Raw genomic sequence first — 22,654 nt, forward strand, 5'->3', positions numbered from 1 at the left:
AACAAGTTAAATAAAATACAGTGTAAATATCGGCTCTCGTATTTTTTTTTTATCTCGTCTACATACAGCTTATTGGGAAACTTTATGTACTTTACAGCGTGATCAGGTGTCAAACTGCCTGATCTTCGAAAGCAACAGATTGTATAAAACACCCTGATATCAAAAAAAAAAAAGTGCCAGTATAATGTACAAAAAAAAATATTTTTTACAGTAATTCAGTGTCTACAAGTCAGATATAACTGTGTCATGGCAAATCCTCTTCCCTGACGAGGAACTGGTGGATAAATTGCTGCGCTTTCCTCTTCTCTGCGATGTCGGGCGTGGGGTGGCCGGGAGGAGGCCGCAGTAACAACCCACCGAACACGCTGGCTGTGGGGAAAGCACATAAACGTGAAAAAATGCCTATTTTATCATTGGCTTTTGGCAAATATTCAAATGAATATTACATGTGTTGTGTTAGAAAGTTATGCTGTATTTATTCTCTTAAGTAGTGTGTTAAATATAGTTTTAGATGTGAAAAATTCGTATTTTATCATTGGCTTTTGGCAAATATCCAAATTAATATTTATATGTGTTGTGTTAGAAATTATTGCTGTATTAATTCTGTATTAATTCTCTTAAGTAGTGTGTTAAATATAGTTTTAGGTTATAACAAAATGTTAAAATAGAAACTATGCTACTTAAGATACTTTTTTTTTCTAAAGAAAGGATTCGCACTGAAATAGCAGCCACAGGACACCTAAATCTTTCAGAGAAAGAGAATTTATTGCTCCATTATCAGGAGAGACCAACTTCTTCCTGCCTTGCTCAGGCAGGATGACGATGTCAGGATTATGAAGAAGAAGCTGATACTCACCAGACAGAATCCTTTGTTTGAATGGAATTTATGCATCATGTATGAGGTGTATGAATATGCAACAGGTTATTAAGGGTTAATCCTCTGTTAACGTGGGTCCTTTTTCAGGCTCGTGCTGCCCAGAAAAAGGTACCCGGACTGTCTGTAACTCTTTGTTTCTATTGTCTCATATTGTCCTAATTCAAATTGTCCAAATTATTATTACTCTAATTGTATTACTATTTTATAACCATTTTATTACTATTAAACTTTTAAAATTTTAAAAACAAGTGATTGGCATTTTTCACACTCCACATCTCTGGGTTGCTTTCCCAGATTCCTGCTTTTCTGTGGACTATTTGCTAATAATAAAAGCACTACAAGCCACCACTGCACTCGGGTATGAAGTGTTTTGTGCAGCCCCTCTGAAGAGAGAGTTATTTTGCAGGCCTTACCAAGAATATTCACATCCAAATGGTTTTTCCCTGAGTTCTTCAGTAGCTCTCGTAGAAATGCCATCAGATACTCAAACACATTTCTGTGGAACACTGGTAGGTCAGCGATAATCTGAGGAGGGAAAAACACCAACATTTATATTGCAGACACAGCAGTGCCTTCCAGCTGCACCTGCCCCCAAAACCTCCCTGGCTGCAGGTGCCAACAGCTCTTTATAACCTAAAATCACCAGTTACAGATAATTTCTATAAAGAGAGGATTAAGTTACTGAGAGCAAAACCAGGTCACTGGTGTAGCAGAGGCCACTTTGCCTGCCCTCCCCATGGAATTGGTGTCACCGAAGGCCACTTTGCTGCCCTCCCCATGGAACTGGTGTCACCGAAGGCCACTTTGCTGCCCTCCCCCTGGACTGGAGCTGGTCCCTGGGGCAGCCAGCAGTACCTGGCAGCTCAGGCTGTAGTTGCTGGCGCTCTCCAGGCAGGAGCTGTAGAACCTGCAGCAGATGACAGGCTCAGGGAGGCTCTCCAGGAACAGCAGCAGGGCCTCTGCCACTGAGTGGTTGCTGCCCACTGCTCCAGTGGTTAAGGAAGAACACAGCACGACCTAGGCTGGTCCTATTTCTGCTAGGCTGGTCCTATTTCTGCTGAAACATGAATGAACTTTGGGTTAGGTGTCCCAGAACTCTGCCCACAGCTTTGGGTTGGTCCCCTGGCCTCCACACGAGCTGTTGGGCACTTGTGTCATTCATTGACATTGCCAGCACTCAGCAGAGGATGACACAGAGCCACGAGGAAATGCAGAGCTCAGGGACCCCAGGAGGGGAGACAGCAGCTCAAAAACCTCTCTCAGTTTTGGCATTCTGGCATGGTGAGCCTTCCTGGACATCAGTCTAAAAGGATACAGAAAGTATCGTACATTCCCTTGTCCAAACAGTCTCGGATTTGCTCAAATTCAGATCTGAGGCCTGGCTGCTGAAACAGGTCCTCCTGCAAAGAAAACCCTGTATCAGTCCAAGGAAAATAGAAGAATTGTGGGTAAATACAGCATTGTCCTTATAATCTGCCTGGAAAGTCTCTCCAAATTGGTGGTACGACCAATTTGCTGATACCTGGACACATAGACACGGTCACTAGCACCAAACAGTACAACCTGGGGCATCAGGACCCCTTATCTCCCATGGCCTTTGGCCAAACACACCCAGCTCGTGGTGACTGCTATGACCAGTATCTTCTTCAAAACTTAACCCAAAGCAAACATCTCGTTTTGTGTTTCCAGTGCCAACCTGCTGGGAAGCATTGCGATTCAGGTGATCCACCATCATCCACAGCTCTTTTGGGATGTCCATGGGCTTTTCATCCTGGGCAGGATCATCACTCATGTCTACTGGCATCAGGGTCTGAGGGAGGGCAGTGTGGGCAGGAGGGAGACAAACAAAAGGTAGCTAGCCAAGCTCTTATTCAACTCGGCAAAAATACTTCACAAAGCTTATACCTGAGAATTGAGACTTCTTAATAAAAACAGACAGGCCTTAGCATTTAGTTTTAATGCTCTTGTGTGTTTGGAAGGGAATCTTGTCTTTAACTCACAAGTCTCCGAATGGATTCTGCTGACATGTCCTGGATTGGTTCCCTCATGTAACACAGTGTATGGATGGGAGACCCAAAGCAACTTGGCAAATAGTTGCCTGTTACGGATAGAAAATAATCCTTCCCTCTGACAAGATGCAAGACTAAGATATCTTCAAGTTTTTCCTCTCCAGAGTTTAAGCGAGTAGCTGTTGATTTATTAACAAACACCTCCAGCTCAACTGTGATCTCAGCATCTGCCAGAAGATGATAAAAAACCCAGACTCAGTTACAAGCAGTACGAAACCAACAGCCTGCAAAGAGGCACAGCACTCTCAGAAGTGTAGAGGGAACCAAGCCAGAAGGGGACAACATCAGCTCATGAACGTCAGACAGAAGGAGGAGCTCACCTGAGAGCAAGAAGCCCTTGCTGGGATTAGCAATCAGCCACTCCTTGCAGTAGGTCTTCTCATCTGGTTTGCTGATAAATTCAAACTGGCAGGGCACTTGGCCATTGCGGATTGTAAACCTCTCTACCTGCAGCTTCATGTATTTAACATCCTTAAAATGGATCTAGAAACAAATGTCAGTCAACATCATCAGCCAATTCCACCTTGCTGGAGCAGCAATTCCTGTTCTGTGGTTTAATTATTAAGCAGCAAGACAAGCAAATTAACCCCTTGCTCCCACCCCCATCTCCTCCAGGACTGCAAAGGATCACACGTGCATACTCTGAATGCCAAAGTCCTCTCCATCAGGGGACCCTTTAAAACAAATGCTGCCCTCAAATAACTACAATAAAATGGAGAATGAGATAGCTGTGGCCTCAAACGTCTCCTGGGCTTATCTTTATAGTCCCAACACACAAAGCAAATGCTGGTTTGTGACCTTCTCCAGACCCTTACAATTTTACATTTCATGTTTGAAAGCACAAGTCAGAGCAAGGGTCACAAACCACCTTTTACTTTCTCTCTTCCCACCTCAGGGAATGACACACCTTGTGTTTCAGCCCTGGACTGTGAATGGAATTCACCAGCATCTAAATAGGAGCAAAGATTCCTAGGGCTTGCAAACAGAGAGCAGCTGGAAGTCAAAATATTCTACTTTTTGGAACCAGACCCAAGGGTCTAGGATCTGCTGGGGTCTGGGGTTGCTCAGTTCCCTCAGGGAGTGCTGGCACAGGACCATGCCCTACCTCTCTGCGGGACAGTGTCACCGAGGGAATGTTGGCATTCTCCAGCTTATCCAGGGAGCGCACGATTTCCTCAAAGGCTTTTCGGTACAGCTCTTCGTTCACAACCTTCACCTGAAAAGGACACACACTGCACCAGCCAGCACTGACTGTGCCTCTGCAGGACAGCTGGAACACAGCTGCAAACGTGGGAAGTCATTTGATTTTAGCAGCACACTAAAGTGTACAACACAGGGAGAGCTGTTAGGAGCACCAATCTCTAAGATCTTCTCATGATCCAACAGACCTTGCCATAACTAACAAGAGTCACTCAGTCACTACTGGATCAACCTTTTTTTTTTTTTTTTTTTTCTCAAAAAGAATAAGAAGTTTGACAAGACACTACTGTGTTCCCAAAGAACACTGGCAAATATTCAGGCTTAACTGCAGTATCATTTACACAACCCCTGCTCAGTGTGGTCAACAATCCCATCTCCATATCTGACCCAGCCCACCTTTCAAACCACTGTTCTCTGCGGATGCCACAAAAGCAGGAGAGAGAAATCAGCACCCAGGGAATGAGGCCAGCAGAGTTACTTCATCCAGCACTGCCATGCTTACCCCAATGTCAAACACAGAGCTCACTGGCTTGTGGTCACTGAGCTTCAGAGCCATGTGGCTGCGATAGCTCAGCTGGGCAATGTTCTGCCCTTTCCAGAGTATCCGATCACACCAGGCTGGAACACGGCACTTCTCACTGAAACAGAGGGGAAAAATCACCTTTTTCAGGCACAGTGCAGATGCAGCAACAGCACAGGGCTCACACAGAGATCAGGCTTTCCTCCCATGGCTGGAGCTCATTTCTCTATCAAAGTGGTATTTTTAACAGTTTCTTCACATAGACAGAAAAAGTTTTGAGTGTATAGTATAAGTAGACACTCTACCTCTGAGTGTCTACTAAGGTATCTCCAGCTCATGCTTTACTTCCTACTTCTTCAAAGGTGCAAGGTACAATTAACATACAAAGCAATACTCAGGTATTTTTGACCATGAGAGCCATGAAAAACAAAAAACTCAGGCTCTACGTTTAAAGTTTGCATTTATTGTTTTCACTGACAGCTGCACAGATTTAATTTCTGCATTTGCAGCTGAAGTTCCTGGTTTGCTGAGACTAGAGGAGCTGCTCTGTGTATAGAGCATTACAATTAGGATGGTTCTCACAGGCTTTTGAAGAGCAGCACAGCTGACTCCACATCAACCCTGGCTGGTCTCACCTGAGCAGGTACAGGAGAGAGCAGCAAAAATGAGATCCTAAATATTTTGCTTGGGGAAAAAAAAACCAACAAACTAGACAAAAATAATTAAACTAGCTAAAAGGATTCATTAACTTTGTTAATGAATCACCTCTAAGAGGAAACCCAATAGGATTATTACTGGGAAAAAATATTAGGAATATCTGACAAATCGCAGTGGGAGAAACACAGGGTAAATAGATGTAAACAGGAGATGAATTTTGGAGTGAAGGAAGAGAACCAGAAATAATCTCACAACTGTTCCTATTTACAGCCATTAGACCTGCAAAATTTTTTAGCCTTGTTTTTACTTCCTTCGGTGATAACATCAGCCACTTGTAGCATCACATCTGAGACCATCACTGTACCTTGTGTCCCAGTCATCACAGCCAGCATCATACTTGTATGTTGGCTGGAAAGAGATCTCTCCTTCTGTGAAGCCTTCAAAGGCTGCATTTGCCTTCATTTGCCTCTTCAGCTACAAAAGAAGAAAAGATGAAAACTTTAATTTTAGATGATCTCAAGCACAGTTTCCATTTCCATATGGAGTAAAGGGAGACACTGAGCACAGAAAAGGCCAAGGAGTTGTGTGGTTTGTACTGAGCCCCCTCAGCACCATGGTGGTGAGACAGCAGTACCTGGTCATACTGGCAAAGCTCTAGAAATGCTTTCTCCTCTACAAGCTGCTTCACTTTTGCCACATCCAGTTCCTCCAGACGGTAGTTGAGGTCCCCCAGCCATAGGATCACACTGAAAGAGAACATAAACCACAATGTGCAGAGGCCTGAGGCTGCCCCAGAGCTCAGCCAGCCATGGACAGCAGCTCCACTCTGCAGCTCTCCCCATCACAACCCCTCTGCTGAGCTGCTCTCATCAGGAATCACAACAGTGGAAACTCAACAGAGAAGCTACCTTTTCTATTTTTGCCATTGTTAATCACTGTTCTGCATGTTTGCCACTGTCCCTTCATAACTTGTGTTGTTATTATTGTAGTTATTATTCCACAGTGTGACTGAATCCCACAGCTGGGGAAGTCAGTGTTTGTTCCTGCCCCATCCCCACTCCAGGCTTGAGAATAAAACAAGGCTTGGGAGAGCATAAGGTGACAAGTGACACCCTTCTGCTGAGCTGCTCTCATCAGGAATAACAACAGTGGAAATTTAAAAAAGAAGCTACCTTTTCTATAGAAAGGTATACCTTTTATATAGAAGCTTCTATACCTTTTATACCTTCTATACCTTTTCTATACCTTTTATACCTTTTATATAGAAGCTACCTTTTGCCATTATTAATCACTGTTCTGCATGTTTGCCACTATCCCTTCATAATTGGTGTAGTTATTAACCCACAGTGACTGAATCCCACAGCTGGGGAAGTCAGTGCTTATTCCTGCCCCATCCCCACTCCAGGCTTGAGAATAAAACACGGCTTGGGAGAGCATAAGGTGACAAGTGACCTGTCCAAACCAGGTAAAGCTTTTCTGGCCCCTCCAGCTGACATTTATGGCACTGGGCCCCCTCCTCACCCCCCAGCACATTCTCAGAGTGCTCCCTTGCACATGCCATGACTGTCACAGCCAGAGGGGAAGCATACTCGTGCTTGCCAATAGTGAGAGGGGGCAGATTTGGATCAGACTGGCAGAACTGCATCCGGGAGCAGATGTCCTTGAAGTCCTGGTTCCTGCGCTCGTATTCCTCCGTGTGAGCTGCCAGGTGAGAGTTCACAATGCACACGCTGGTGTTGTGGAATTTAAACCTGATGGCAACACCACCTTTGTTGCCCTGAAAGACAAAGATATTAGTCAGAAGCTTCTACACTGCAGATGAGTTACTAGCAGTGGACAAGCCAGAGGACTTTGAGACAGAGAGTTTAATTTCCAGAGGAAGGAATAGGCTGAAAATGCTAATTAGTGGTTGCTGCTTTGAACATTGGTGCACAGCTGGCAGTGCCCTGAGCTGGCATGGGAATAGGACTTTCTGCTTCTAGAATAAGCCCTTAGCTAGAGCAATAACCACTGCATCCAAGGAGAGGGGCTCTTCCAAATCTCACCCCTTCTTATTGCCATTCTTACCATCCTCCCCATGATTCCAGTCCCCACAGTCTCAACTTCCACCTCGGAGATGTTCAGAGCGAGCTCTGCCTTCACATACAACAGGAGCATGATCCCCACCAGCCGCACAAGCTTCACCTGAAAAACAGACCCAGTCCATCCCATGCTGCAGTGGAAGAGCTTTGCTGAGAGAAGGCACATCCATCCACAACATGGGTCACCAAAGAGGAAGTTTCAGGATCATCCAGTGCACAGGCCCCCAACAGCACATTTGGAAGGAGCTGGGAGCAACGGGAAGGAGCTGGGAGCAACATCAGTGAAGGAAGTTCTTGCCCAAAGCAAGAGCTACAGCACAGACACAGGCTCATGGGAGGAGATTCCCTTCAACAACAGAGACAAGAGATGAAGCAGACCTATGGAGCAGGAGCTAAATCAAAAGCAGTATTCCTACCAAAATACCTTCACAATTCATTCCACCATACAGTGTATTCAGGCATGGAAGAAGGTACAGAACTTCCTATTCTCCTTCCCCAAGACAGCAGGAGCTCCCTTTAAGTGGGGAAGCCTGGCTCTGTTTCCCATCCTGCCCCTACCTTAGCACCCTGCACAGAAACACCACCTATAGAACCTGCACAGCCTCCGAAGACACAGCATTGAGAACAAGAGAAAGCAAAGGGAAAAGAGAGCCAAGTGGGAAATGATTCCACACTCAAACCTCCCCAAAAGCCACATTTACCTTTGCATATTTGGCATCTGGGTGAAGACTATCAGTTACAGCTTTAAACCATTCTTCTTCCTTCGGTGTGTCATTGAAAAAGAAGGCTTCTTTAGTCAGATCAAGCTCCTGGAAACTGTGTTAGAGGAAGGAACCCATGGATGCATGCACTTGTTTATGGCTCTCCAACCCCTTCTCTGGGAAGGAACTAAATCAGATTACACTCACTAAATTTATAACTGAAAACTCAAATTCAGTTATGCTGACTGCAGATGTATGTCAAATGCAAAGCCCAGTTACTGTCATTATTACATCAAATGGCATTAAGGATTTTGCAACACTGAGAGGCCAAACCCTACCAGACCAACAACCCTTGCAGGCTGTGACACACCCACCCTGGAGCTGTGCATGCACTGCAGCAGTGCCAACATTCCTGTGGTGTCCTGGCTGAGCTCCTCTGGGTGACAGATCCTCCTGCACAGCCCAGGTCAGTGAGGGTGGCCAGGGACAGACACTCACCCCACACAGTAAATGTCTGGAGGCTCAGCATCACACCTCAGCCAGGGCTGGAGGCTCTCTGTGGGAGACTGCCCATTCACGTTGTATGTCCCCACAAAAACCCTGCAAAGACAGTGACAGGACCCCAGAGCTGCAAACTGGGAGAGCAAACTCCCTGCAGAGCCCAGCAAACAGCACTGCTATTAGCCAGTTTGTTTATTCACCATATTATGTTTATTAACTATAAATAATGTTCTATATAACTAACATGTTGCCAGGGAAAATTAAGAAAGGTGACAAAGTTTAAATCCCTAAAATTATTTAACTACAGCTGCACCTTTACAGATGCATTTTTACAGAAGGACATGTTGTTATCCACAAAGTGTTAAAGAAAAAAATAAAAATAAGGCTGTAGCTGTGCAGTAGCAGCTTGAAATGATAAATTCAAAAAATGAGATACATAAAACTATTTCAAACACAGTAAAGTTTTGGTCCTAGTGATGTATTTCACTCAAGCTCTTTCTTATGAGCTTATTGGAACAACTACATGGATCAGCAGTGGACAGAAATGGAGAAGGCTGGAGTGCACAGAGCTGATGCATTTCCAGATACTGCCTAAAATAAGCACAGAAAAAAAGTGATTTCAAAAAGGCCATTTCCTCCACAAGAACCATGAAGAGAGACATGAATGAAATTCTGCTCTGCTCATGTCTAAAAGTGGAAAGAAAATTGTTCTGGAAAGTATGGATTATACTTTTCTACAGAATTTGCTGTTTGTGGGGACACAGGATGAAATAACAGATGAGTTATTCCAACAGTCTGTGCTCAGTTACAGCCCAAAACAGTAATTTATTCTCAGGAATGATCATACCTGTAGTTCTGGATGTGTGTGTAGGAGTCCTGCATTTGTAAAAGCTGAGATTTAACAATAGTATCTCTGAGCCCAAACTTTGGCTCTGATAGGATTGAGGCCTTGTTTGAAGCCATGACACGGGAGGCCCGAACCTGTTCAGTTCTCACTTCAGGCTTGACTTTGTTTTGCCTGCAAATAAAAGCAAAACCATAGGTGAAGCCCAGGCTATCCCCACACCCTAACTAGCATATTTCTGCCATTGAGGCACTAATTCACATTTTTCTGTCTGTCCACTAAATACGGATAACATTTGGGATAAGCCAAGAAGACTGAAAAGAGCATTTCTTAGCAAGGTTGAGATCTCCAGACAAAACCGGTTTAAGTAACTAAAATAACAAATGGTTTTCACCATCCTGGTGCAGCCTGTTGACACAGAGCAGGCCTTACTCACACCTGGAAAATGATACAAAACCTGTACGGCCTCCCTGCTCACTAAAGCAAGGAGAGGCAAATCTCATCTCCCTCTGCCTCAGCCAGAGAATGAAGAACTCTGTTTGTTTATAAAACCTTCTGCTGGAAATATTCCAATGCTGCCCAGAGTGGGTGGAGGTGGAGGTGGTTTTATTTTGTGTCTCCTGGCTCTGCAAACTCCTTTTGCAAAGGAATAATGCCACAGCTTGGGAATTCCCAGCAGCAATGGGATGGTATAAATTTAAGGCCAGCATACCAGTGCCAAGGACAGCACACGGACAGACTCTGAATGATTTGCATCAGGGTCCACAGAGTCCTGGGAACTGGAAAATCAAACTGTAACATTTTAAGAGTGTATCTATGAGACTCAGTGGCTCTAAGCCAAAGCTCTCTGAATTCAAAATAAACAATGCTAGCAGGTCCTGTCCCACTAAACAGCCTAAATATGCCCAAACAGGGAGGATTGTAGGGAGAGGGAGTGGAATGAAATTTCCACTAATGTTTTGACAGCATGATTATGCTGAACTTTTTTTTCTCTCTTAACTAGAACCTGCAAATTCTCATCTTAAAAAGTTGACAGCTTCTGCTGTAGAGCCCCCCACCTCTGTGCACTGACCTGGGAGAGCTTCTATCAGTGCTGTCGTGGCTGCAGCTCTGACTGACTGCAGCCTTTTTCCCATTTTGTTTGACACCTTCAGAGCCAACCACTTCTAGAGGAGAAAAAAACAAAAAAACAACAAACCAACAAAAAGTTTCACTTTAAACACAAAGTGTTCTTCCATTTATCAACATGCTTATGTAAACACTGGCAAAAAATCTGTGGGCAGAAAATAATTTAGATTTGTGTGTGGAAAAACAAAGTACCACACAGCCTCTCTTTCAGCTATCTGACAGATTTAGCTTACTCTGACCCAAGTGCTGTGTGATGATGCAGCTTCCCCTGCAGAGGAAGGAACCACAGGAGCCACAGAGAGCAGCACTGTCCTCTGTGGGAGCACTTGCTGCTGCCTCTCCTCTACAGCTAAGCTGAAGCAGGACTTAGCAGCACAAAATCCAGGGCTTTACCCAAAGAATCTGAAAAATTTATGTTAATAGCAGATTTTTCCTTTCTGAAGCAAGAGAGGAAGTACAAAGAAAGGGGGGGGAAAGGGGAAAAAAACCCAAACCCCACAGTTCCATTTAAAGGGTTTCTGCCTATCTGCAAATAGCCAGCAAGGCACAGGTGTCAAGGCACCTCTGTGGCCATAAAGAGTCACACCAGGGAGCCACTGAACCTCAGCAGAAACATCTGCCCCAAAGCAAACTGCACGCTCCTAAAACAGTAACAGGGCTGCTACCACACAAACTGAACTAACCACAGGAGTGACACTAAACACATCACACTACCTTAGCAAAATTTGACCAGTCTTTCAGCACTTTGTTTCAGTTACAATATTCTGCTCCTACAAGTTGCAAAATAACAGTTAAAAAAGAGGATTTTGGGGGAGGTCTCTGTGTTTAAGATGCAAAACCAGCAATCTTAAAATCATGCTACTTAGCATACAAATCTAATGGTGATGTAGGAATTGTTAAGACTGTTGGGTTCTAGGCATTCAGCTGAGCTTCTCCTCCAGTGAACACAACCCAGAAAAAATAAGATGTTATTGCTGTCACAGAACATTCTGCAGAACATGAGCACAAAACAGAAATAGAACTTGCAGTACTTCACCCAGGCCCTCGGGATACAAACCAGATGACAAGAAGTGGCCAAATTCTCAGCCTGGATAACCTCTTCTGCCCAAGAGCCTTCTGAGAATAGACTGTGTAAGAGGATTTATCAGAGCCTGGCTGCAGAAGAGCACATGACTGAAACCTCACTGCAGATCACACAGCTCAAGTCAAGCAGAATTGAGCAGGAGCACACAGAGATGCACTGGGAAGTGTGGGCCCAGGGACACAGCAGTTTCTCCATGGGTGTTGAGAGCTCAGTTACTGCTCCTTGGACCTCTGCAGGCTCTCCCACTAAACAACCATGCAGCATCCCTTGAGAGTCAGTGACAGGAACCAACCTGAACCTTCACCTCAATGGACAATGGTCACTTTTGTGCCAAGAAAAGAGCAGATTCCCAGGCTTTGTTACCTACATGGGTCCATGCCAGCCGCCAGTGTGCAGAAGGCATTATTGCAGGATGGAAAGATGTGTGAGCCTGCTGCTGTCACAACTCCTACCTGATCCACATCACACCTTGCATTCTAACCTCATGGGCAGAAATCAGCTTTAGCTAGGATTGTCCTAAGAAAGAGATTAGCTTTGGAAAAGGGCTGTTTCCTTAGATATGTTTATACCTAGCCACAGATTTCTGTAGCCAGAGGGATCTATATGGTTTCACTCTGAAGTGGAATAATGACCTTGTTCGATAATTGAACTGAGTACAGAAATACAGAGCAACGTGCAGAGATTACAGGAGGTCTCAATTGCACAGGACTTGCAGTTAAATGAGATCCAAGCAGTAATAAAGGCATTCATGTTAAAAATGTGCAGTGATATTACAGAACAGCAGGAAAACGTATCATATCTCCTGGATAAACAGGATTCATGCTTAGCATCCAAAGGGGAGAATTAAATTAGCCTTCATGCAACCAGAGCAGTCCAGCCTCAACACAGCAGGGCACAGCAAAACGCCAACATTCGTGTTTTGAACCCCACACTGACTTCCAGGAACTGCTTTAGCTCCGAATCTTCCCACAGTGCGCTCTGCAAAGCGGGAAACCACCGAGCCCCGGGAGCGGCGGGACCGGCGGAGGAGGCGCCGGAAGAGCGCGGCCCGCCCGGCGGAGCCGACCCGGGCGCACGGGGCGGGCACCGGGCGGCGAAACCAGCGGAGCCCCGGCGGCCAGCGCCCGGCAGCAGCTCCGCACCCGCTGCCCGCGGCGGAGCGGCCCCGGAGCTGCCGCGGAGCGACCCCGGAGCGACCCCGGAGCGGCCCCAGAGCGGTACCGGAGCGGTCCCGGAGCGGCCCCAGAGCGGTCCCGGAGCTGCCCCGGAGCTGGCCCGGAGCTGCCCCGCCGCCTCCCGGCCCCGGCCGCGCCGCGGAGCTCCGGCAGCGCCGGGCGGGCGCTCAGCCCTGCCCCGGCCTCGCCTCCCCGGACGGACAGACAGACAGACAGACAGACAGACAGACAGACAGACCCACCCCGGCGGGTCCCCGCGCTCACCTCGGCGGGGCCGCCCGCCCGCGGACATCGCCGCAGCTCGGTGCCCCGGCCCCGGCCCCGGCCCGGCCCCAGCGCCCGCCCCAGCCCGCCCCGATCCGCCCCCGGCAGCCGCGCTCGCTGCCTCTGTCCCCGGAACACCGAGCATCGCTGCCGGGTGCTCACGGCGGGGAACGGAGAGCCACGGCAGCGCTGAACGAGTTTCAGGAGGGAGAGGCCGGCGCCGCGGGACGGACGGACGGACGGACGGACGCCGCAGCTGCACCCGAAGGGGACCCGACCCGCAGGGAGCTCGTACCTGCGCTGCACCTGCTGACCTCCTGCAGGAAGGTGCGCGTGTGGGAGCCGAAGGGCAGCTGCACTGTCAGCCGATCCTCTGCTGAGCCGATCTGCACAGTCACGTCCGAGCCTGCGGACATCGGGAGAAAAAACTCCGGTGGGTCGTGCTGACAAACCTTCACAAACTGAGAGTGTCTCCCAACAAACCTTCACAAACTGAGAGTGTCTCCTGACAAACCTTCACAAACTGAGAGTGTCTCCTGACAAACCTTCACAAACTGAGAGTGTCTCCTGACAAACCTTCACAAACTGAGAGTGTCTCCTGACAAACCTTCACAAACTGAGCTCTGCAATGGTGAGCGTGCACATGCACGCAGCCTTTGGCAACATCCCCCCATGCCTTCTTACCATGTTCCTTTCCAAAGTTTTACATGAGAATGCTGCTTAAAATATAAAAATTATCATTTATAAAAGTTTTTATTCTGCTTGTTCAGGGATAATAATTAATCTTCCAGCACCAGTTTAAAAACATATGGAAAATTAGTTCCCTTGGTTGAATGGGGCTGGCAATGCTCACTAGCACCAAGTAAAAATGGCCAACAGCATGGCAACTGCCCCAGCAGGGCACAACCCCTCCCCAGCCAGCTCCTCTGGGGCCAAGAACCCCCCAGTCCTGCCCCACTGCATGCAGCTGGCCCAGGCCCCAGAGCACCTGTAATGCAGGCACCAAAGCAACCACAGCACTCACCAATGACGTGAAGGTCACTGTCCAGTACAACTGCAAAAGTAAGACAAAGTTCAGTTGAAAGCTAAAGCAACAGATTTTCAGACCACGCTGATACTTCTTCAAACTCCAGGTGTTCCCTGCAGGAGCAGAGGCAGGCAGAACAAACCTGCTGGGCAGGGGCTGTGGCTGGGGCCTGGTGGGACAGAGGCACTCTGCTCCTCACAGGGCCCTGCCAGAAATGCCATGTGGTGCACAAGTTTCACCAAAGATAACATACTTGAAAAAATTCATACTTGAATTCTATTGAAGGCAGAATAGATTGCAAATTTCAGGAAGCAGGACAGCAGAATAAATTGCAAATTTCAGGAAGCAGGACAGCAGAATACGGACGCCAAACCCCTTCATGCCAGTCTTTGGAACTGGCACTGAGCCACCACAGTGTGTCAGTACCTTCTTCCACTGCAAACTCATCTGTGATGGGGATCACTCTCTCCAGCCAGACGTCCTCAGCTGTGATGGCCATCCGCCGGTGGGTGTACACGTAGATCCTGCAAGCACAGGGCAGCACAGAGGCAAAGCTCAGCTCTGCATGTCTGCAGACAGACAAACCCACACCCCATCCCACCCAGCAGCACGGGCTAGCACAGCCCCATGCAAATCCCAAACCGACTCCTCAACCCAGTGCCCACCCACCTGCCCCCCCATCATTAAATAATGTGTCCACACAACCGGCAGAGCAGAGCAGATCACGGGTGAGCTCATGGGTGTTATGAACACCCATAACATCAAGGCACCGTGCCTTCAAAGCGCCGCCCTACAGCGCTGCACCCTGGGGAGAGCCCTCGGGATGGGAGGGGGATCTCGGGTGGCTCCTGAGGGACCCGCAGAGCTCCCTCTGTGTCCCTGCCCGCCCCGCGCTGCGGTACCCACGCGTGGTGCCCGCGGCACTCCACCAGCCCCAGCAGCCGGCTCTCCACGCTGTCCCCTGAGGCCAGGAGCGCCTGCACCGCCTGCGGCCGCGGGTCAAGGAACCGTGGGGCAGCGCCGGGAGCGGGGACGCGGCGGGGAGAGCCAAGATCGGTGCGGGAACCGGCGGGAGGGAGCGGGGACGGAGCGGGGATGGTGCGGAGGGAGCGGGGACGGAGCGGAGGGAGCGGGGATGGACCGGAGGGAGCGGAGATGGAGCGGAGGGAGCGGAGATGGAGCGGAGGGAGCGGGGACAGAGCGGAGGGAGAGGGGATGGAGTGGAGGGAGCGGAGACGGAGCGGAGGGAGCGGGGAGGGTGCGGAAGGAGCGGGAATGGACCCGAGGGAGCGGGGACGGAGCGGGGATGGTGCGGAGGGAGCGGGGACGGAGCGGAGGGAGAGGGGATGGAGCGGAGAGAGCGGGAGCGGAGGGAGCGGGGACGGAGCAGTGGGAGGGAGAGGACGGGGACGGAGCGGAGGGAGCGACAGGGACGGACCGGAGGGAACGACGGGGATGGCGGCAGGGAGCGACGTGGACAGCCCGGAGGGAGCAGCGGCAGCAAACGGGAGGGAGGGGACGGGGACAGCCCGGAGCTGGGAGCGATGGGGAGAGCCCGGAGCTGGGAGCGCGGCGGCACCGCCACCCCGGCGCCGATCAAAGGATACGATCCGGCAGGTCGCCCCCGCCGCCAGGCTCTCCTGGATGGCCACCGACTGGTCCATGTCCGGCCCGGGAGCCGGAGCCTCTCCCGGCGGCTGCGCGCTCGGCGCTGTCGCAACGCGATGAGCGCGGCTCCCCCCAGCGGGGCCGCCCCCGCTGCCGCTCCGTTATCGCTCCGGGACCGGCCGGAAATAACGGGAAGCGCCGGGGGGAGCGCTCTGGCTCGGCAGGGACGGCGGCCGAGCGGATACTGCGCGGAGGGGTGCGCAGCACGGGGGAGGCACGGCACGGCACGGCCCGAGCCCCGCGCCTCCGGCCGGCCCCTCCCGGAAGGAAAGGGGGACTGAGAGGGGGAACTCTGGGGTCGGCAGGCATGGGAAGGGATCATTTCCACGGAAAATCGCGAGATGCTCTTATTTTTAGTAGCCCCTTGAATTTTTTTTTTTTGTTGGATTTCAAGACGACCCAGCACAAAGCCGTTATTCAAATTAATTAATGCGGAGTGTGGGAGTAAGTGCTGTAAAATATCACCAGAGCTTTTTGCACTGCCCAGACGGAGAGGTGGCTCCTTCCACGGAGGCAGGAGATGTAGATCGAAAGACAGGGAAAACCCGAGTGGTCTCGGTCAGTGACAGCTCTGCACCACTTCCCCCCAGGCCAGAAGTGGGCGAGTCCCCCAGTGGGTGAGTCCCACTCCTCTGCTCACCAAAGTACAAGAGAACAGCCTGAAAACGCTGCCCCAAGCACCAAACCTTTCAAGAATTGTGGTGCTGGGCTGTGTTTTTGAGACAGAAGAGCCCTTGATGTGAAAACACTGACACTGGCCTGAAACAAACACACAGCCCAAAGGCTGAGCTGCGGTTTTTCTGCACCAGAGCAGGCGCTGCAGCGTGGGAAGGGCCGGCTGTGGTAGAATGACGTGGGGTTTTTGGTTTTTTTTTTTCATCCACCCCGTTAGGGCTGGCACTGCTCCATGAGGCCCAGCACCACCGAGCCTCCTTGCTGGGAAAGCACACGAGGCTCCAAGGGCTCAGACCCACCCAGCCCAGCTCTGCCACCCTCCCACAGGTCACACTGCGTTCAGCCACACTCCACACACCAGCACCAAAGGGGGCTGACACAAAGAGGTTTTAATGTTTTGCAATCTTTTCTCTAAGGAACAGCAGAGGACAGTGATGGCAGGGAACAGCACCAGGCAATTCTGCCTGGCCGTGCTCTGTGTGCTCACCTCTGGGCTCTGCCTTCAGCAGCAGAGCACCACAGATGTGAAACAGAATCATCTAAAACATGAGATGCTTTTAGATTAATCCCTCTTCCCTGCCTGAGGCTGGGAGATGAAACACAAAGTTACTATTTGACATACACAGGCAAGAACCATTTCATTGCCAGAGCACTTTGGAGCTGTCAGACTGTGCCACAAGCAGGTCATTGATTAGAGCAGCCCCTGTGCCTCAGTCAATGCAGAATTTTTGGGGTTTTAAGGAGGCCTAAAACCCTTTTGTTCCAGCTCCTGAGGTCCCCCATTCCAGCACCACTCCCAGGATCCACAATTAGCTTGCAGGTCTCTCAAACCTACAGGATTTGGGCAGGGTAGGGTAGAATCCCTTGATGTAGCTTTCTAAGGGCACAGGTTAAGTGCTTTTCCTCTGGGAAAAGGGGAAATCTTGTTTTCAAGTACTTAAACTTTACTGAAATGCCAGGACTCACCCATGCTGGGATGGTGCAGGATGCAGAGTGCAGCTTATGGGGGGGTTTAGGATCAACAGCAGGGTCCTATGGGCCTCAGGGGCCTAATGGGGGGTTTAGGATCAACAGCAGGGTCCTATGGGCCTCAGGGGCCTAATGGGGGGTTTAGGATCAACAGCAGGGTCCTATGGGCCTCAGGGGCCTAATGTGGGGTTTAGGATCAACAGCAGGGTCCTATGGGCCTCAGGGGCCTAATGGGGGGTTTAGGATCAACAGCAGGGTCCTATGGGCCTCAGGGGCCTAATGGGGGGTTTAGGATCAACAGCAGGGTCCTATGGGCCTCAGGGGCCTAATGGGGGGTTTAGGATCAACAGCAGGGTCCTATGCAGGGTGAGCAAAGTGCCCCCCAAGGGTGTGCAGCTGCCCATGAGCAGATGCAGAGGGCTCAGACACCTTGCTGATGGGACAGGGACAGTACAGAGCGTGTTTGCCAGGAACCTTGGCTGAAGCCAGAGAGCAGCAGGATCCTACTGATCCTACAGGAGAGGCTGTGGAGCTGCCTGGCTGCTGCCTACCCCCAGAGGGAGGTGGAGACCCTGTAATTCAGGAGAAGGACCACCCCACATGCCATGAGCTTCAGGAGCGGGGCCAGTGTTGCCTGCCCAGCGCCGTTGAGGTGAATTTTGCCATCCAGTTTCAGACAGCTGCCTTTTGGGGTGGCTGGGCAGCACTCCTGGTAACAGGCAGCCTTCATCCCACCAGCACAGGCTGGTTTGGCAGCCTTGCAGGCTTTGCTACATCCTGCCATGTAATTCAAGCCCATCTTCTTCATCTGGAAGGAGAGAGACATTAGCCTGGGGGTCATGCCTTTAGTATTAGCATTACAGGAACACAATGCTCTGCGGCCCCAGGCCATACCTCACAGAAGTCCTGTCCCAAAATGCATCTGGTGGTGGTCTTCCTGCCTTTGAAACACTGGTCCCCACGACAGGAAAATGCTGCACACACTTTGCCCTGTGAGAGAAAGGACAGGGAGATGCCATCTGTCCATCAGGACAAAAACTGCATTGAAGACAGCCCTTCACTGCCAGAGCTCCTCTCCACCCCCCTCTGTTCTGCTGGTTTTTCTGCTATCAGGCATTTTAGATCCAGAGATAAAGGAGTATTCTGAAACTGCAAGAAACTTCTGAAAGACCAGCAGAGCAAGCAAGTTTCAAGCCTCTTTTTCCTTCCTCTTAGGAGGGCTCTGCAAAGATAAGAACCTTCCCCTGCTCTAGGCTCAGGAAAGGGCTGCAGAGCCCAGTGGGTTCTCACCCTCCTGCAGCTGCCACCATCCCGTGGTCAGATCAAAGTGCCTGAGGTGCTGTGAGTGCTGCTCTGGGGAACAGGACTGATGGACAGGGACAAGTCCTTATGGGCTCCTTACTTCCAGTGCTCATTCAGGATTTGTTGCCCTTCCAGAGTCAGCATTTCCCCCGTAAATCAAATGGAGGAGGGACCTTTTCGTGTCCCCTGCCCAGGGGGGAGCTCAGCCATGCCAGCAGCCCCAGAGCCATGGGTGCAGCAGCCTCTCCTGCTGGGTACCTACGTTCTGGGGGGGAGCCCGAGGGGTGCTGCTGGTGCTGGTGGTTGTCAGTGGCACAGAGGTGGTGGTGGTGGGTGCCAGGTCACCTGCAGACACACGAGGAGCCCTGTGAGGCTGGACACAGCCCACACAGGGCCAGATTCACCAGCACTGCTCGTGCTCAGAGCTGCCAGGGCCACCCTGCCCCTCACCCAAGGACAGGGTGAGCCCAGCAGAGAGGCAGATGCAGCCACAGCCCCTCTGGATTGTGCCCACCAGAAGGCGGCAGAACAAAGCTGGGCCATACCATAGGCAGTGGCGTTGAGCTGCAGGCAGAGAGGGCCAGCACAGCACTCCAGGGCACACTGCTGCCTGCTGCTGGTGGTGCTGCAGGGCTCTGCACTGCACCCCCTGCTGCAGCCTGCCGTGTAGTTCGTGCTGGAGAAACGATAGAGCTGCAAGGAAGGGGCAGAGCCAAAGGACAAAGTGAGTGTGGAGAGGGGCTGTCATAAAAAACCAGAAATGACTGACAGGCTGTCAGGGAGGAAAGGGAGATGGAGACAGATTCAGCAGAGCAGTGTGGATTGCTGGGATGGAGAAAGGGGAGGGTTTCCCTGGTGCAGCCCCCTGGCAGCTCGTACCTGGCAGTGAGTCTCGTTATGGCAGGTGGCTGTTCTGCTGGCAAGGGCTCCATCCTGGTAACACCTCTCTCCTGAGCACTCAAAGCTCTGGCAGGTTTGCTGGAGAGATACCAGGGTGTGACCCTGCAGCAAAGGCTCCTCACACAGCCCTGCAGGGGCTGTCCCCAGCCCCAGCCTCACTGCATGCAGGGGCCACGCTCTGTGCTCCCTTCCACCGCAGGAGGTGCTCCCATGGCCCTCCTGTGACCAGCCAGCCGGGCAAGTGACACTGTCCATAGGACTAAAACGGCCCAGCAATACCCCTCCTTCCCTTCCTGGCCTTACCATTGTCTCCTCTGCTCCCTTCATAGAGGTGTTGGTGGCCACCAGAGAGGCGTTGGTGGTGGTGGCGGCCACCACCGTGGCATTGCTGGTGACCACCACCACTGAGCTGTTCCTGGTGGCTGCTGAGGCCTCCTTGGTAGTTGCCACCACCACCATGGCATTCTTGGTGGCTGATGAGGTGTTCTTGGTGGCCGTGGTCACCACTGAGGTGTTCTTGGTGGCTGCCGAGTCCTCCCTGGTAGTTGCCACCACCATCACAGCATTCTTGGTGGCTGCTGAAGTGCCCTTGGTGGCCGCTGAGGTGCCCTTGGTGGCCATGGCCACCACTGAGCTGTTCTTGGTGGTTGCCAGTGCATTCTTGGTGGCCCTGACTACCACTGCAGCATTCTTGGTGGTGGCCACCACCATGGCATTCTTGGTGACGGCCACCACTGCAGCATTCTGGGTGGCCACTGAGGTGTTCTTGGTGGTCACTGCTCCTACCAAGGCCTTCTTGGTGGTCACTGCTCCTACCAAGGCCTTCTTGGTGGCTGCTGAGGTGTCCTTGGTGGCCATCACCATGGTGTTGGCACCTGTGCTGTGCCCTGAAAAACAAAAAGCTCCTGCTTGGTGAAGGAGACACCAAGGAAGGAACAACGTGCTCAGCAAGCCCTGTGTCCCTTCCTGAGCCATGGCATGGTCCAGAGGGACCTGTGGGAGGTGAAATGGCAATCAGTCACAGGATGTCCCCAACAGGGTCCACTTGCAGCCACCAAGTGGGCAGCCCAAGAAGCAGGCCAGGGCCAGCAGCCACCACAGCAGCACTGTGTGGATGTCACAACAGCCTCTCCCTCCCACTTCCAGCCAGGTTTCTTGGAAAGAACAGGTTTTATGGGGGCTAAACCATGAGGGAAGGTTCCTCACCCGTCCTGCAGCTCTGTCCCACAGAGCACAGCCTGGAGAGGACAGGCACAAAGCCCCTGGTGCACCCCTCTGCCTTTGCCCCACTCCCTGCAGCACCCCAGATTTCCCTTTGGGATCCAGAACTCACCTGCTGTGGCAGGAGAGTCCTGCAGACAGAGTTGCAGAGCCAAGATGCAGAGCAGGAGGCCTGGAATGGAGTGGGAATGCCTGAGAGCACCACACCTGCTGTCTGCCTTACCCACCCAGCAGCACAGGCAGCTCATCCTGCAGCAGATAAGCAGGGATGCTCCTCCACCTCCCCAAAGCCCCAGGTGACCTCAGGGAGGCCTCTGGCACAGCCCCCAACAGCTGGAGCAGAGATGGAGCCAGGATGGGGGACAGACAGACAGACAGACAGGCACTGCTCCCTGTGCTGCACCACAGCCCCCTTACCTCGAGTGGGGGGCACGAGCCATTGGTGTGCAGCCATCCTCATCCTCCAGCAGCTGCACCCAGACCTGGCAGGGGGAGAGGGGTCAGAGCTCACCTGAGTGCAGGGGGGACCCCCCAGGAGAGCTCTGTGCTGTCCCTGCAGTGCTCAGCCCCTCCTGGGACGCTCCCCAATCCCCTGTGGCTGCTGACGGGATCAGGAGCCCCGGGGAGCTCTGTGTGTGCTGTTGGTGTGGCAACAACTCCCTGGGGCTCACAGCCCTGCAGGCAGCTGCCAGCAGCAGGGCTCAGGGTGACACAGGGGAAAGTGCCACCACGCAGCAGCTCAAGTGAAGATGTCACCTGGCTCTCCATCCTCTATTTGCATTCCAAATGTTGAGCTGTTTTGCTAAGGAAATGGTGGAGGTGTGACCCCAAACAGGCTCCAAAGCCAAGTTCTCCAAGGAGCATGGTAATACTCCCCTCCTGTTTTATGATTTAGGCTGAGTCACCATTCCCCCAGGACCTACCTGGAGGAGCTGAAGCTCATTCAGAGACCTCCAAGGCTTCAGAGTGACAGAAAGAGCCAGCTGGCAGGCACCTCACCCTGCAAACCAGCCCAGAACAGCTCTGGACATCCACACTGAGCCCAGGGCAGGCAACACAAGGAACAACAACAACAAGGATGAGCCTGACACAGCCTCATCCCAGAACAACCTTCCCCCCAGGCAGGGAAAGAGCCCACAGCACTGACTCACCTGTCTGCTGCTCCTGAAGCCCCAGCACAGCCACAGGCACTGCCAGCTCTGGAGAACCTCTGAGCAGCTGCTGTGGCACAGCCCCACCCCTGCCAGCCTGCCCCCAGGGAAGGGTCACATGCAGCTCCACAGGGGCAGAGACAAATCTGCACAGCAGTGGGGAAAGGGCTTGTGAGGTGGACATGTCACACAAAGGGCTTGTGAGGCTGGACATGTCACACAAAGGGCTTGTGAGGCTGGACATGTCACACAAGCCACCTCTGCACTCCCAGGGGACTGGGGGACACAAGTGCCACTGCCACACCTGATGTGTGTGAGTGCCCTCTGCACAGTGGAGCTGCAATTCTTGAGGCATCATGGGGTGGGTACAGACACCTCCAAGTGTGACACCACGGGCCAAGGATGCTCCTGAAGCCACAACAGGCACCTCTGAACACAGTCCCTGTTCCCATCTCCATCCTCCTGCACCACAGATGGATCTGCACACAAATGACCTACCAGGTCATTCAAGCCAACAGCAGTGCCACAGAAATCACCCAGAGCCAATCTTGAAGCTCAGTTGACAGTTCTCTGAAAAAAACAATGGCCAAAGCTCCCCAGGGAGACAAACCCAAGGTAAAAACAGTTCTGTATGCCAGGT

At 51.4% G+C, this 22,654-nt stretch overlaps 2 protein-coding genes across 4 annotated transcripts; both read right to left on the reverse strand.

The window, feature by feature from the left end:
• Positions 1 to 182: 182 nt before the first annotated feature.
• On the reverse strand, positions 183 to 16,046 carry INPP5B (inositol polyphosphate-5-phosphatase B). 3 transcript variants are annotated; one of them, XM_071453439.1, is made up of 22 exons: positions 15,736 to 16,046; positions 15,035 to 15,114; positions 14,555 to 14,652; positions 14,126 to 14,155; positions 13,397 to 13,507; positions 10,523 to 10,613; positions 9,454 to 9,624; positions 8,604 to 8,705; positions 8,106 to 8,220; positions 7,391 to 7,507; positions 6,913 to 7,100; positions 5,958 to 6,069; positions 5,688 to 5,797; positions 4,649 to 4,784; positions 4,052 to 4,162; positions 3,267 to 3,429; positions 2,878 to 3,113; positions 2,574 to 2,687; positions 2,193 to 2,277; positions 1,733 to 1,860; positions 1,291 to 1,402; positions 183 to 369 (listed from the first exon to the last, which is right to left on the reverse strand). In XM_071453439.1, the coding sequence occupies exons 1-22, from the start codon at positions 15,790 to 15,792 to the stop codon at positions 245 to 247; spliced, it is 2,592 nt and encodes an 863-aa protein (XP_071309540.1). In that variant the 5' UTR covers positions 15,793 to 16,046; the 3' UTR covers positions 183 to 244. The 3 variants fall into 3 exon arrangements, with proteins under 3 accessions (XP_071309540.1, XP_071309539.1, XP_071309541.1); XM_071453438.1 differs by having other exon boundaries at positions 10,523 to 10,616; positions 15,736 to 16,045; XM_071453440.1 differs by lacking the exons at positions 13,397 to 13,507; positions 14,126 to 14,155; positions 14,555 to 14,652; positions 15,035 to 15,114; positions 15,736 to 16,046 and adding an exon at positions 13,102 to 13,144 and having other exon boundaries at positions 10,523 to 10,616.
• A 649-nt stretch (positions 16,047 to 16,695) lies between these two features.
• On the reverse strand, positions 16,696 to 22,084 carry LOC139603080 (mucin-22-like). The gene is made up of 9 exons (XM_071453528.1): positions 22,015 to 22,084; positions 21,281 to 21,886; positions 20,976 to 21,035; positions 19,946 to 20,529; positions 19,622 to 19,720; positions 19,288 to 19,435; positions 19,005 to 19,087; positions 18,335 to 18,430; positions 16,696 to 18,248 (listed from the first exon to the last, which is right to left on the reverse strand). The coding sequence occupies exons 2-9, from the start codon at positions 21,321 to 21,323 to the stop codon at positions 17,988 to 17,990; spliced, it is 1,374 nt and encodes a 457-aa protein (XP_071309629.1). The 5' UTR covers positions 21,324 to 21,886; positions 22,015 to 22,084; the 3' UTR covers positions 16,696 to 17,987.
• Positions 22,085 to 22,654: the final 570 nt, after the last annotated feature.

Source organism: Agelaius tricolor, unplaced genomic scaffold (genome assembly GCF_023055355.1).
Source record: "Agelaius tricolor isolate 1412-34295 unplaced genomic scaffold, bAgeTri1.0.p SCAF_36, whole genome shotgun sequence".
Lineage (NCBI taxonomy): Eukaryota > Metazoa > Chordata > Aves > Passeriformes > Icteridae > Agelaius > Agelaius tricolor.

Excerpts from the sequence above, each read along its gene's own strand:
- INPP5B (XM_071453438.1), bottom strand. The coding sequence starts at position 15,792 with ATGGACCAGTCGGTGGCCATCCAGGAGAGCCTGGCGGCGGGGGCGACC. Across the intron at positions 3,430-4,051 it reads TGACACTGTCCCGCAGAGAG|ATCCATTTTAAGGATGTTAA; the intron begins GTAGGGCATGGT and ends ATTTGTTTCTAG. Across the intron at positions 370-1,290 it reads TTTGGATGTGAATATTCTTG|CCAGCGTGTTCGGTGGGTTG; the intron begins GTAAGGCCTGCA and ends CTTTCCCCACAG.
- LOC139603080 (XM_071453528.1), bottom strand. The coding sequence starts at position 21,323 with ATGAGGATGGCTGCACACCAATGGCTCGTGCCCCCCACTCGAG. Across the intron at positions 20,530-20,975 it reads GGACTCTCCTGCCACAGCAG|GGCACAGCACAGGTGCCAAC; the intron begins GTGAGTTCTGGA and ends TTTGTTTTTCAG. Across the intron at positions 19,436-19,621 it reads ATAACGAGACTCACTGCCAG|CTCTATCGTTTCTCCAGCAC; the intron begins GTACGAGCTGCC and ends CCTTCCTTGCAG.